Genomic DNA, 13,929 nt, shown 5'->3' on the forward strand with positions numbered 1-13,929 from the left:
ATGGTTGACCAGCGAAAGCTTAAGCATGTGGCCCGCTGTTCAGCAGTGAGTTCAACCTGACATGGCCTTTCACGATTATTTGTTACATGTTAGTGCTTCTCAATGAGGTTAGACACACGCTTAGTTTGGGTTTACCAGTGTTTATTTCACATGCCTCACATTGTGCCTCGCATGATCACAGTCATGGAGGAGTGTAATGAGCAGTTGAATGTGTTGCTCAATGCATTAATCACAGTGGTTGTTCTCGAACCAGAGGCAGTCATAAACATCGCAGCCGAATTCAAATTTCCACCACTGCAGAAACTCCCCCAAAAAGCGAGCATTGGCCCGGCTAGCTAAGTAACTCTATCCCAGCAAACATGCTTCCCTAACCACCCCGTTGCCATTGTTGAAACCGATGGTGGCGCCAGAATTTTTAGTGGTAGTCCTCGAGGTCACCGGTATCTTTATCAAAAGCAGTTTATTGTGGCTCTTGCATGTCTAACATACATGTTTTCCATAAACTGCATGCCCATTAACGAGAGCATGTGAACTGTCATAATATTTTATTTTGATGCTACCAATGGCGTTTTTACAGTCACATTTTGTACGAATGACAGTACAGCTAAAAAACTTTTGTAGAGAAATACAGTTTCAGCCGGACTGATATTGACAGTTGATGAAATACACTGCTCAATACCCTTTTAGGACACAGCGTTGAAAAAATATTTTGTATGCCTCTTGTAGATTTACAGAGGTGGCTTCTAGGTACTCTGTGTGCAGTGTATATACATAAAGTTTATTTGTAAAAAATACCATGTAAGATAAACGAATGATAAGTATTTTGTCTCTGTGGTGGAGCAAATGCTGGCCATGCAGGACACCCGAGTTTTATCCTGACTGAGACCTGAAAATTATTATTTCCATATTTACTCGTATAATGAACCCACCTTATTTTCAGAAAAGTTGACGTCAATTTGGGAGGAGGGTTCATTACACGGGAAATTTAACTGCGAATGTTTCACGTGACGGCTTTGCTTTTTTTGGCCCGTGAAATCTTTTTTGTAGCCCGAAGCTCTTTTTGTTTCCTCCCATAATGAAAGCGCACAGATCGATGTCGCAGTGTCGTCCAGTGGCTCAGTTCCAATACTCCAGCTCATGCTGTTTTTTAACCAGCCGTGCAGCTAGCATACCGGACAAACGCGCCCTGCGCATCAGGTATCCCAACTATGTTCACAGCGACAAACCCGACAACAAAAACGCAGCGTTGGATGGTGGTGCACAAATGTTGCGGGTGCAAAATGCGCCGTCGGCCTGGTGGGTGTGGTTGTGCTTTGCAAGGCCTCCGAGATGAAGAGTCTGTGGTGTGTTTCTACGCCGTGCGTGCACCATTATGAAGGCCACGTGCTTTGTTTTTGTGCTGCTGTGCTTAATTTGCGCTATCAGCAAACAGTTTTCTCCTGCGTTCAACGAATAGCGCTTGCCCCTAAAAGGCGCGACTTTCAAATTTCGATTGACGTGGTCCACGCTCGTGCTACTCACACCTGTTTAGCATGGTTGCAAAACTATGTTATGACTTTTATTGCGTTATCATTTTGTGATATAATGACTTGCTTTATGTTGTTTGGATCGTCAACGGCACTGGCTATCATGCCGAAACAAAGTGAACGAATACATTGAAAATGTAAAAATGTTTTTTTTTCTTTTTTTTTCAAGGACCCAGATAAGAAGTGGGTTCATTATGCGAGTGGGTTTATTACACGAGTAAATACGGTATTGATTTTACTTGCATCACTGACAACCAACGACGCCCACAGCCACACCTACGCTGGAATTCCTGCAAAATGAGCTCCTTCAACCTATCGCGTTAATGAGCATAACTACCATTCTAAGCTAGGGGGGACTGACCGTGCCAGCGTCCGAGGTGGTCTTGACAATCTGGCCGCGAACGGAGCGCGTGCGCGATGTCAGTCCCTGGAAGAGGGCTCCGCTGGCCACTCCGAGCAGGGAGGCGACTGCCTTGACCTCGCCACCCTTGGTTTCCAGCTGATGGTGGTCCGAGTCTGCGGTGAACTGCACATTGCCCAGAAGCAGCACGGCCGCCAGCACGCGCACTACGTCCAGGAACGGGATGCCCAGCACCGACAGGCAAGTCTGCGCACCACCCGTTCTCATGTTAATCAATGAGGACGGCACTTGCCAATAGGACAATGTCTGCCGTCACCACGTATTTAAGTAGTTATCCTTATTATTTGTGTTAATCATAATTATTTACACATCCTTGCCTCTGATGACTAACTTTTTCAAAGAATCGCAATTTCGATTTTACGGCATACTTACATACATTCACTACAGTTATTCCTGTACGTGCACCGCAGATTGTAAAGCTTTCCTTACCCTTACATGATGATTCCCTCAGCAACTTTGTATACTGGTTGTCTGAAATAAATATGAAATGAAATCAAAATGACTGGGACCAGGTGGGTCATGCCAGAGTCTCATATATGCGTTGTTTCAAAACACCATCGACGAAGAAGACACAGAGAGGAACAGAAGATGAAACAAAGCACTTCGCCTCGGCTACTTCTGGTCGCCTCTGCATCTTCTTCGTCGGCATTTTCACATGAACGGGTTTTATGAAGGGTCTACGGAAACTTTCATAATGTATAATGTGACGTACATGGCCAGCATAGTAGAGATGGTCTTGTTTGGACGCTCGGTCAGGCCATTGGTCTGTGGGTCGTAGCTGGTGGTGCGGCAGTGACTTGCACGCGGTTGTACCTCAGGATAGCAGGTCCGCAGTGAAGGCCCTACCTCAGTCGGTATCAGAACCTCTATGGTACCATAACGCAGGGCAATGTTCTCGACAAAAAACTTTGCTACCTTGGAGCCACTGCCCAAAGGCAGTGTCTCAGCGTGGGGGTGAGGTAGTTAGTAGCTACGGTGATTCATTTGCTTCGAGAAGCCGATGTCGCAAACGGTCCCATTAGGTCTATGTCGATTTGAAGAAATGGCCGGCGAGGTGGCTCAATGGGCTACAGAAGTCGAGCTGACCTAGCTGGCGGTGTGTTTCGTCGTTGACAGTCTCAGCAGGTTTCTATGTAGTGGGTGACGTCGGCAGTAAGGCGAGGTCAGTAACACTTTTACTGTATCCTCGCTAGTGTGAGGGAAAATGCAAGGTGTCCAGCCGTCGGGCCATCATGCGGAGAATCCAGAACTGCTGGACGTAACACCGAAGGTACTGGGATAAGGCGGTTGACCCAATGTGATGAGAAATTTCTCTTGATGAGAATGCTGTTACGCAAAAAAAAATGATGCCACTCCTCCTTTTAATATAATTGGAACAACGGTAGCCTCCCATTTGAGGTATTCCACATGACCCTTGATTTTAAGGTCGGGTCACTGTCGTTCTGCAAAGTTATCAATGCTTGGGGTTACCAATGATGCACATCAACACCTGACACTACGCTTTCTGGATTTAGAACTCTTGGTGTCAAACTCTTCCTTCAAGTTCAAGTACCAAGTGTTTGAACTGGCTAAGATGAAGAAATACTTTTTGCTTATTGTTGGTGACTTCAATGTTGATTTCCTTTCAAAGAATAATGAAAGTACCCAGCTTATTCAAACTATTTTAGCAAATGGTTGTGAAAATCTCATTGACCTTCCTATGCGAATAAGTCGAAATTCAAGAACATTAATTGACTTATGTTTTACTTCTTTCCCAAAAAATGAAATGTGTTACGATGCATTAAGCTGATATGTATATAATATCTCCCCCCTCTAGTGATCTTATTTTATGTCAGTATCTTCACATGTTCAGTCTCTCTGGTGCCTTCAGAATACGACCATAGTGGCTGCGTGGCATACAGTCAGGAATGGTTCCCGGATGTTGAGTGGGATACGTTTCTTCCGACGTTCTTGCTTTACAGCCCTCATCCGCGGATGCACTAGCAGGCAAACCAACCACTGCAAGAGCATCTTTTGTTTCACGGTTGCCTTTGTAAAAATCGTCTTCTGGATACGAATAGTATGATGTTTCTTGAACGGCGATTTCAATATCCATGTGCCTTTTCTTCATGTGATCTACATGAAACCTGTGCCTCCTGCCGTCTTGAGTTATTGTTACAAATGACGGTTTGCCGCAATCTTCAAGTACTACAGTGGGAAGCCATGCGGGGTTAATGAGAAAATTCTTAACCCACACCTTGTCGCCTGGCACATAATGTTCTGTCATGTCATTCACCTTTTCCTCTTGGGTAAGTTTTCGCGGATGTAGCGCATCCAGGTGAGACGACAGCTGCCTTCCGAACATTAGCTCTGCAGGAGTTTTCTGCGTTGTGGTGTGTGGTGACGTATGCTGCTTGAATAGAAACCTCGATAGCCGACAGGAAAGGCTACCATCAGTTAATTTCTTGAGAGCCATTTTCACTTCTGCCACCAGACGTTCCGCTTGCACATTTGTTGCCGGATGATATGGAGCTGATGTTATGTGCTTGATCATGTTCACCTTGAAAAAGTGCTGCAACTCGGACGAAACAAATGTCGTTCCATTATCGAAATCTATGACTTGCAGTATGCCAAAAGTGGCGAACAGTGATTGAAGCGAATCCGTTGCAGTGAAAGTAGACTGTGACAGAACTTGTGTTACTTCTAACCACTTGGAGAATGCATCCACTACGATTAAAAAAACTCTTGTTCTTCACCGGCCCCGCGTAGTCAACGTGAACGACCTTTCATGGTAGATTTGAACGGGGCCATTCCGGAATCGCCATCGCGGAAGGAAGGCGGCTGTGCACTTGTAATGTCTTGCATGATCGCACTTTCAACTCTATGTCAGCGTCCAAACCAGGCCACCAAAAGTGACTGCGAGCGAAACATTTCATCGTAGTCATTCTTGGGTAATTTGCATGAAGAAGAGTCAACGCTTCCTCTCTTGCCTTCATAGGAATCACGACTCATGTGCCGCATAACACAACCACGGTGCGTGAAAAGTTCTTGCACCCGACTCTTGTGCGGTTGAAAACTTGTGCCCTGCCATGATGCTGCTGATTCGATTTGTAGCCCATGATGAACCTGAGAAAGTGTGGGCTCTTTCATTGTCAATCTGGCTATCTTCTCAGCAGTCAGTGGAGCTTTCCGCAATCCTTCAATCATCAACACGTCCCCTGGTGCCGTTAGCTCATGGACCTTGGAAGCCAGAAGAAGCCTACTGAGTACATCTGCATTCTGATGCTTTTTCTCTTCTCTGTACACCAACTTGTAATCAAAGGCATTCAAAGTCACACACTAACGAAGCATTCTTAGTGATAATACTTGCTGAATCTGTTTGTTAGGGCACATGATTCCAAGAAGTGACTTATGGTCAATCACCGAGTACATGCCGACCGGCAATATACTGGTGAAAACGCCTGACTCCAAACACAATTGCAAGGCCTTCCCTGTCAAGCTGAGAATAATTTCTCCCGCATTTCCCGAGGGTTCTCGATGTGAAGGCTATTGGTATTTCTTGTCTGTTCCCGTCCACCTGCGCAATTACTGCTCCTAAGCCATAAGGCGAGGCATCACAGCTCAGCATCAGCGGACGAGAGTCATCGTAATGTGCAAGGATCGTACATTCATGTAGTGCAAGTTTCTTGAAAGCAGCCTTGTGCGGAGCTTCCCATCACCACTTAGTTTCTTTGTCCAAGAAGCGATGTAAAGGTTCGGCAATAGATTGCAGTTCCGCCTGGTTTGTTGGTTCTGGTGCACTCGTTATTGCTTCAACTTTTTTCAGACGTTGGCTCAACCCCCTAGCACGTGCTTTGTAGGCCACGAACCCTACTTCCCGTACAATAAATATGCACTTTTCTTTGTTGGCTTTAAGGCCTGCCTTTTGCAAATGCTGCAGAACTGCCTCCAGTCGATATAAATGTTTTTCATTTGACGCTCTCATGATGAGGATGTGAAGTGAAGTGAAGTTTATTTTCATTTCATACAAAGGAGGAAGCCAGGGCTAAAGGCTGGGGTGCCTGACAAAGGCCTCGGCTCTCTTGTACAGTCTGGCGACAGTTAACAAAACAATATAACTACATACATGACATAATAAATAAATAAATCAGCTACACTTGCAAGTACAACAAAATAAACTGTTCTTAAGCATATAGCAGTGAAAATATTATAGCTAACAGAAACCAGTGTCGAGTAAATATTTCTTTGTTTGTTTCCTAAATATTTTCATTGAGACATGAGAATTAGCATTTGTAGACATTTTGTTCTCAGCCCACAGTAACCTGAGAAGTTAATTTTTGTTTGCCATAGTTTGTACACGTCTTAGGGACCCACAGGCTTTGTTTTCGAAAATGGTATGCATCATTAACCAAAGTAGTGCTTTGAGAATGTAAATAATTGACTTTAATATGCTACAACAGACGAAAAAATAGACTTGATTCACTTTAAGCAAAGCATAGTGACGAACAATGGTGAAGTGAGAAGATCCTAGGGACTGCCACAGTAACCATGAATGCACCGCAAAGTTCTGTTTTGAAGTACTTATAGTTTCTGGTAGTTAGTAGTCATTAGTAGCCGTTAGTAGTGATAATTAATAGTCGTCCAAATAGGCGCAAAAGTCTAGCAGTCGAGGGAGCAGAGTATTCACGAAGCATTGAAATATTAGATGGTGATGCTAAAACAACGAATGGTAGCCACTTTATCGCGTACAATCCTTTAATTGTATTGATAGTCAGCATCTCTTACGTGGCTTTGTCGACATGCAGTTGTTGATAAGCCTGTTTTAAATAAATCTTCGAGAATGTCTGTCTACCTCGAAGGGTTGCAAGCAACTCAGCTGCCATTGGCAAAGAATATGTAGTTAGCTTGATACTACTCCCATTCACAGCACTTCTATAGTCCCTGCACAACTTCAAAAATCAATTCTTCTTCCTCCCCACTATCACGGGTGTAGCCCAGCCTGAGGCGGAGATGGACTCAATTATGCCTTAAGCCTGGAGCTTGTTGAGTTCTCGACAGACGGCATCGCAAAGAACAAATGGCACCTGCCGGCATTTCAAAAACTTGGGTGTCACGTCTTCAGCCAGGTTGATGCACACAGGTGAGCCTGAATGTCTAGTGAGAGCATCATCGAAAACCACAAAAACCATGGCTAAGGTGTCTTCAATGATTCTTCCAGTGAGATTGTCGAGTCCATGCATCCTAATTTGCAGTTTTTCGAACCAATTTCTTCCTAACAAACTGGCTCTCACTCCTCCAGCCACGAGAAATGGTAGCCGAGCTTTGTTGTGTTTGAAAGAAACATCGATGAGCACAAAACCGACGATGTTTAGACACTCTCCCGACCATGTCCGTAAAGTAAGCTTGCGTTCTTTTAACACGGGAGCATCATGAGGCCAGAGGCAAGCAAAAGTCGCTCCACTTATTATTGAGAACACTGCTCCCAGGTTGACTTTCATCTTGAGTGGCTGACAAGAAAGTAGAACTGCCACGATAAACGAAGGTGTGGTTGTCATCTGTGGTTTCGTGTGAAAAACAGTAAGAAGGTAGTCATCCTGTTCTTCTAACAGTTCGTCTTGCTCTTATAAACAATGAATTCTTTGGTACTTCTGAGCTTTAGCCTTCTTAGAGAGACAATCTTTGGCGGTGTGACCCTCATGACAGATGTTACACATCGCGTTTTTTAAAAACCGCTTCTCGGCCTTATGGTCAGGTAGACGTCGGAAGCACTGAGGCGGCTCTCTTGTCATGCACTTTTGAAAATTCTGACAGAACGATAGTGTCACCCTGCTGCTGACTGCCTTGTATCTGCCTCTGCTGGTCTTTTGCAGCTGTCAACACGAGTTTGTAGGCTTTCTTAAACGTTAGCTTATCCTATGCTAGCAACCATTGTTAATGTTGAGAATTGTGGATTCCACATACCAGTCTGCCTCGAAGCATCACTTCCAAAGGCAGCCTCGTACTCGCTGCTTGATGGACCTCGGCGCTACCGTTTGACGCCTCTCGTCCCGCCGTCATGGAGTCTACGTTGCCAAAGTTGCAGTCTTTTGCCAAGGTTCGCAAGGCTGTCCCATAATCTTTGACAGATTCGTTCTGAAGCTTGTTTCGTTTCTGGAAACGATAATGGCCAAGCATCTCAGAACACCTGAGACCAAAGTGCTGTGTCAGTATATTGATGATGTGCACCAAGTTCACCTCAGAAGACTTCTGTGGGGCCATCAGGGCCCTCAGCGTCTCGTAGGCTTGCTCAGCGCAAAGCGTGAGAAGCACTGCTCGCTTCTTGGCCGGTTCTACGATGTCGTTGGCTTCATAGTAGAACTTCAGGCGTTCTACCCACGAGGACCAGACGGTGCTGGGCACCAATTCTGGTATCTTGCCTTTGGGCATCGTCTTCAAAGTGAACCTGCTTTGCAGGGTCTCGTTTCCTCATCAGCAGTATTTATTTTTATTTCATGTGCCCTTTATTTCATGTCCAGAACGCTGAATGCAGCAGCCTGGTCACGAGCTCAGAGTCCTCGGCCATGTCACTTCGTATTCCTCATCTTCGCTCGCTTGTGCTTAAGGTGATATATAATAGGCTACTTGCAGTCAGAGCTGCTTAGAAGGAGTGGTCACCTCTGGGCTGCTTTGTTCATCAAAGTGCACTGGACAATAGGCTGAGCACCTATAATGCACCTTCCAATACATTTTCCACAACACGTGGCGCCATCATGCCCCCAGACACCGTGGGCTGCCTGGCACCGCAGTCGCTATCCATGAATCAACACTACACTTGACTACACAGTGGACCTCTACGTAGGACTCTATGTGCACTGTGTCTTGTGATGTACTTCTCTCTCGTTATAGGACGAACTGAGTGTGCCTCTTCATTTTTTGCTGAAATGTGAAGGAGGCGGCGTTTGACCTTTTCATTTTGGGGGCGGCGATGAAGACTACTTTTTCATTGAACTGTCCTGAACACAATTGTTTTCCCTGCAGGGAATCAGGGAAGACCGAGCACCGAGATGCTCAAAACATGCTATCATAAATACTGCATATAGCACCACACTAGTTTCCGAATCTAAATACCGTAAATAAACATTCCAGTTATTAGCTTGTGCTTGACTTCTTCCCGAAACTTTGCAGGTTCTGGTCCTAAGGGCAAATCACTGACCACATCACAAGAAAAAAGTTTGGTAGACTGTGTCATCAAGTACATAGAGACATCAAGACCAAAAAATGTAGCAAGAATTATTGCGAGAAGTCTGTTATGATAAAGTTGTGGCAAAACCACACTTCAGCGTCTGAAGGTGCAAAATGAAAAAGACGCAAAGCTGAGCATCCATGTCAACTACGAGCATATTCTATTTTGCTCAACATTCTCTTCTTTGTTCTTCTCGAAGTCGCTCCATGTGCATGCCATTCTTGCGGGAGTTCCAAACAAATCACAACATCCTCCGCTCCCAACAAAATTTAATCTCCCAACTACAATGGGCACAACATTTGTAGTGGCCTCCTAACTTCTGTACCTCTTGCCAAGACGACATTGCGTGCTCTAACGTGATTATCTTTTGTAAGTACACAGCAGTCACTCCGCCAGCTTTGCAAAATTTATAGGCCCCTTGTTTTTCTAAATGATGACTACATGGTTAACCTTAAAGGGACTCTGAAGAAGAACAATGACTTGATTTAGATTGACAAACTGCACTTTGAGAATTTTAGTGCCATATGTTTCTCTATGGTGAGTTGATTATTAGGGGTTAAAGTTTCATCTCTGCATTTCGTGCCAAAATCTTTGTTGAGATGTGGCGCTCGGTAGAGCTGCGCAAGTGAACAACTCGCGTTTCAAACAACAACAACTGACTTATAACATCACCCTTTGTCTCGAACATAACTTTCTCGTGCAGGCGCATGCGCTCTCTGCCCCGCACACAGAAGTGCCGCTTTGCGTCGCCACAGGACTCTCGCCCCCCCCCCCAGTGAGTGCACGCACAACGGCCGCACTCGGACGACCCCCTGTGGTTCATAAGTTCATGCGCACCAAGGGTCTCGTACACCGCCCACTCCGCGTGAACCATTTGAAGACTTGTTGGGGCTGCGCTACGTGGTCTGCCAGGGGTGCCTGCGAAGATTGAGCTCGAGGAGGTGCAGGTGCTCCGCTGTCGGATTCCAAGTGTGCTGGTTTTACACGTTCTAGAGAAAACACGTCGTGAGGACTACCTCTGTCGATTGTAATGTGCTTGTCTGCCCGTCGCAACACCTTGAAAGGCCCATCGAACGGGGCCGAAGTGGATGCTGTACGGCGTCGTGCCTCACAAACACGTGAAAGCAGGAGGAGAGTTCCCGGTCCACATAGAGTGGCTGGGCTGCGGGCGGACGCGGAGGAACAGCGCGTAGCTTGCTCATGATGTCTCACAGTCGCGCGGTGTAGTCCACGTTTGCGTACACGTTCTCGTCCTTACTGGTGGCGAAAAACTCTCCTGGGAGGCGAAGCATTGTTCCGTACACCAGTTCAGCATCCTATATCTGCTTTCAGAGCCGTCCTAACGCCCAACAGAACAAACGGCGGTGCCTTTACCCAACTGTGACTAGCAGTAGCCGCCAGGCTCGTCGTCAGATGACGATGAAACGTTTCCACTATACCGTTGCTTATCGGACGGTAGGCCGTTGTTCTAATGCGGGAAGAACCCAAGAGCCGGGTGACGCTTGCGAATAGGGCGGACTCAAACTGTGTTCGGCGATCCATAGTCACGGTTGCCGGCACTCCGAAGCGGGCCACCCAGTAGAAAATAAATGCGCGGGCAACGGTATCAGCAGTCATGTCTGGAATGGGCACGACCTCCAGCCATCGCGTGAAGCAATCGATGCAGGTTAGCAAGTAGCTTTGGCCCTGACACAACGGCAGTGGTCCCGCAACGTCAACATGCACATGGGCAAATCGACAGTCCGGCAGAGAGAAGAATCCCAAGGGGGTCACAGTATGTAGCTTAACTTTGGATCGCTGGCATACGAGGCATTCTCGTGTCCAGTGTCTGACATCCCGGTTTATTCCTGGCCACACGAACCTCGCTGTGCATAGCCGTTGCGTGGCTCGAATTCCGGGGTGCGCCAGGCTGTGCAGCAAGTAGAAAATGCTGCGATGGAGGTTCAAGGAGACGAACGGTTGGGCTCTGCCTGTAGACACGTCGTAGCATATGGATCCTGTTGGTTCTGCCAATATTGCAGCTTCAAGGCGCTGGTTGAAGATGTCAGTAGGCACTTCAATTCTCCATCACTGCGTTGAGCCGTCGTAAGTGTGGTGAAGTCCACACCGCTCAGCAGGCTGATGGCCTTCACTGGACCACACGAAAGAGCGTCAGCAGCAGCATTATTCGTGCCACTAACATGGCGTATATCTGTCGAGCATTCTGCGATGTACGACATTTGGTGGAGCTCCCATGCCATGTGCGCACCCAAATCGGAGTTCGCATGCAGTGCGTAAATGAGTGGCTTGTGATCTGTGAGCACAAATTCTTGTCCTTCCACATAATGTCAGAAATGCCAGATAGCCGCGTATATGGCCAGGATTTCCCTACCAAAGGAGCTGTACCTTTGGTAGGGAAATCCGAGGGCCGACTTGGCGGCAACGTAGTAGCACTGGTCGCCCTCAGTGCCTGCCGTGGCTGTTTCCCTAGTGCAGGCACGGTGGGACAAATTTATGCGCACTACTTCTGAACCTCCGATGGTATCAGCAGATATGCTCGAGCTGCTTTTGCGATAGCGGCGTGTTAGGCTCGGTTAACGTTTGCGCCCTTCTGCTTGCGTTTAAAGCTGATACTGTTGTGACAAGTCGAGAAATCTGCTCACGCATCTTTTGAAGTTCGTTTAGAGGCTGTTGCGCTTGCACGGCAGCCATGGGTGCGGGTGGGGTCATTGCTACCAGTTTGTCAGCAAGTTCGGCGGCTGCGGTTAAATCCTTGTGCTCTGAGGCCGCGACGACTATGCGGACACCTGAAGGCAATTTTTGCAAAAAAAGTTCTCGAAGCAATGCTCCATCTGTCGTGGTTGATGTCCCGCACTGATGTCGGTTGATGTCTGTCGTGGTCGATGTCTCGACTGCGCTCATACTTGTGAACATTGTCGATCCAAAAGCAAATATTGTGCATATCTGAGCCGCAACACCAATATTGTTATGTACAATCCAAATGGTGTACGAATAACTGTTTATTGGGGCTAACTTGTGCTCGAAAAGTAAAGGAAAATGTAGCGACGTTTCTAACAGGCGATCAGCAAAAGGGGATCAATCTCCGAGAAACCCTCGAGCGGTGCATCACTTCTTTTTCATCAAAATCCCGTGCTGAGGAGGCGCGCGCCGTCACGGCCTTTTCTTGTTTCATCATCAAGCCGCTGGTCTCTTGGAGGGTGCACGAACTAGCGCGCGTAGTTTGAATACTGCGTTTGCCTTGCGTCATTATGTAAGTATTGGTCGGTGTGTTCTTGTACTAGAAAATACATAGATACATAATCAGAATGATCCTGTCAAAATGAACTTAAGAATAAATGTAACCTCCGCCCAAGCGGCCGCATCACCTTTATTTTCCATGCCTCCGCGCTAAAAAAGAAGTCGTTCCCAAACAAGGGCAATAATTTTCTTGCACACGACTATTATCTAGAAATCTTCCATTCATATTGAGATAAACAAACCAAAGCGCGATGAGAAAACTTGTGAGGGCACGGATTTTAGCGTCAGCTTAACAATATAATATATCTGCTGTTTAAGGACGGACGCTACCCCGGAAACGAAACTTTTTATTTTTTAGAATATCATAATGAAACTTTCAGGGTATGTTTACTACATTAAAACTCGAAAACTGCTGAAAAGTTTCATGAAATTGTGCTCAAGAGTTCTAGAGAACTGAGGTCTAACTTGGTGGTTCACTTGTGTGTCTGAGGAAGATCTGGAAGAAATCCCAGGACATACAAGAAGGCTTAAATTATTTGTGGTCATTCCTGGATAGATATTCTAGGTTGTTAAAGAGCCATTTTCTTTTTTAATTTCCCCTCCAAGAAACTTTATGCAACATTGAATTTGATGTAGCCAGTAGGTATGACCTTTATCAATAATTATTTGTTTGTTAATAATTATGGGCACAATTTTCAGAAAAAGAAACTTGTAACACCCTTGCAAAATCATCCAGGAACAGAATGAAAGAAATGGCACACAAATATGATCAGCAGTTCTTGAGAAATCCCTTTCCTCAGTACCACAACTACCTATAAAATCCATTTTGAGAAAACAGTCTTTGAAAGTTCAGCACATGTGTTTTCCTCAAAAAGCTCTAGCAGTGTAGTTGAAGTGTCCTTGTACACCCTTTCCTCTTTTGTCTTCTCTCCATCTTCTCTAAGTGCCGTTTAGAATTTTTTTTTCAAAAGTGGAGCATCTCTTTCAAGAGCCGGCTGCATCAGTTCAAATTTTTTCTGCGTCGCTGGCGTATATTCGAGTTCAGCACGAACAGCGTCCCGATGTCTCGCATTCACATCGATTTCTTCCTTAGTTAGGAAATGCGTCCGCAGATGAAGGGTCAACAGCCCATGCATGCTATTGGCCCCGATGCAGACGAAGTGCTGTGTCTGGGGATCTTAGCAACACTCAGTGTCACGCTCAACAGCACCGATTCAGAGCACGCGCTGGATCCGGTGGTCTCGGGTGCGCTCGATGCATTCGCGGCTCCAGGTACACACGTGGTTTGTCAGATTCTGGATTGGTGACAGCTGACAGCACAGTTTCCCCACCGCAAGCATATACGCACTGGGCACTTGCAGCAGAAAAGAGAAATTTCGATTCTCGTAGAAGCCGCATAACGCATTTCCGTGCTCCGAACTAGCGCAGCATCTGTGGCTTCGTTGCCGGCATCACGCACAACAACAAAGATAAAGGGCACAGAACTTGTGCGAAAAGAAAAAATGAGAGAAACTGACCGAAAATACAGCACAAGGCAAAAAATT

The 13,929-nt window shown here is 46.2% G+C and overlaps 1 protein-coding gene across 7 annotated transcripts in view; it reads right to left on the bottom strand.

Annotated features, from left to right (window-relative positions):
• The window catches only part of dachs (unconventional myosin-IXb-like dachs), a 512,416-nt gene that overhangs the window by 272,989 nt on the left and 225,498 nt on the right, over positions 1-13,929 (bottom strand). For 6 of the 7 annotated variants that reach the window (XM_075883315.1, XM_075883314.1, XM_075883320.1 and 3 more), the window contains one exon: positions 1,888-2,133. The exons of the other annotated variant lie outside the window; for it this stretch is intronic. In XM_075883315.1, the coding sequence (XP_075739430.1) occupies positions 1,888-2,133 (246 nt within the window). The remainder of the gene's footprint in view (positions 1-1,887; positions 2,134-13,929) is intronic. 7 annotated transcript variants of the gene reach the window in all.

This window comes from Rhipicephalus microplus, unplaced genomic scaffold, assembly GCF_043290135.1.
Source record: "Rhipicephalus microplus isolate Deutch F79 unplaced genomic scaffold, USDA_Rmic scaffold_16, whole genome shotgun sequence".
Classification (NCBI taxonomy): Eukaryota; Metazoa; Arthropoda; class Arachnida; order Ixodida; family Ixodidae; genus Rhipicephalus; species Rhipicephalus microplus.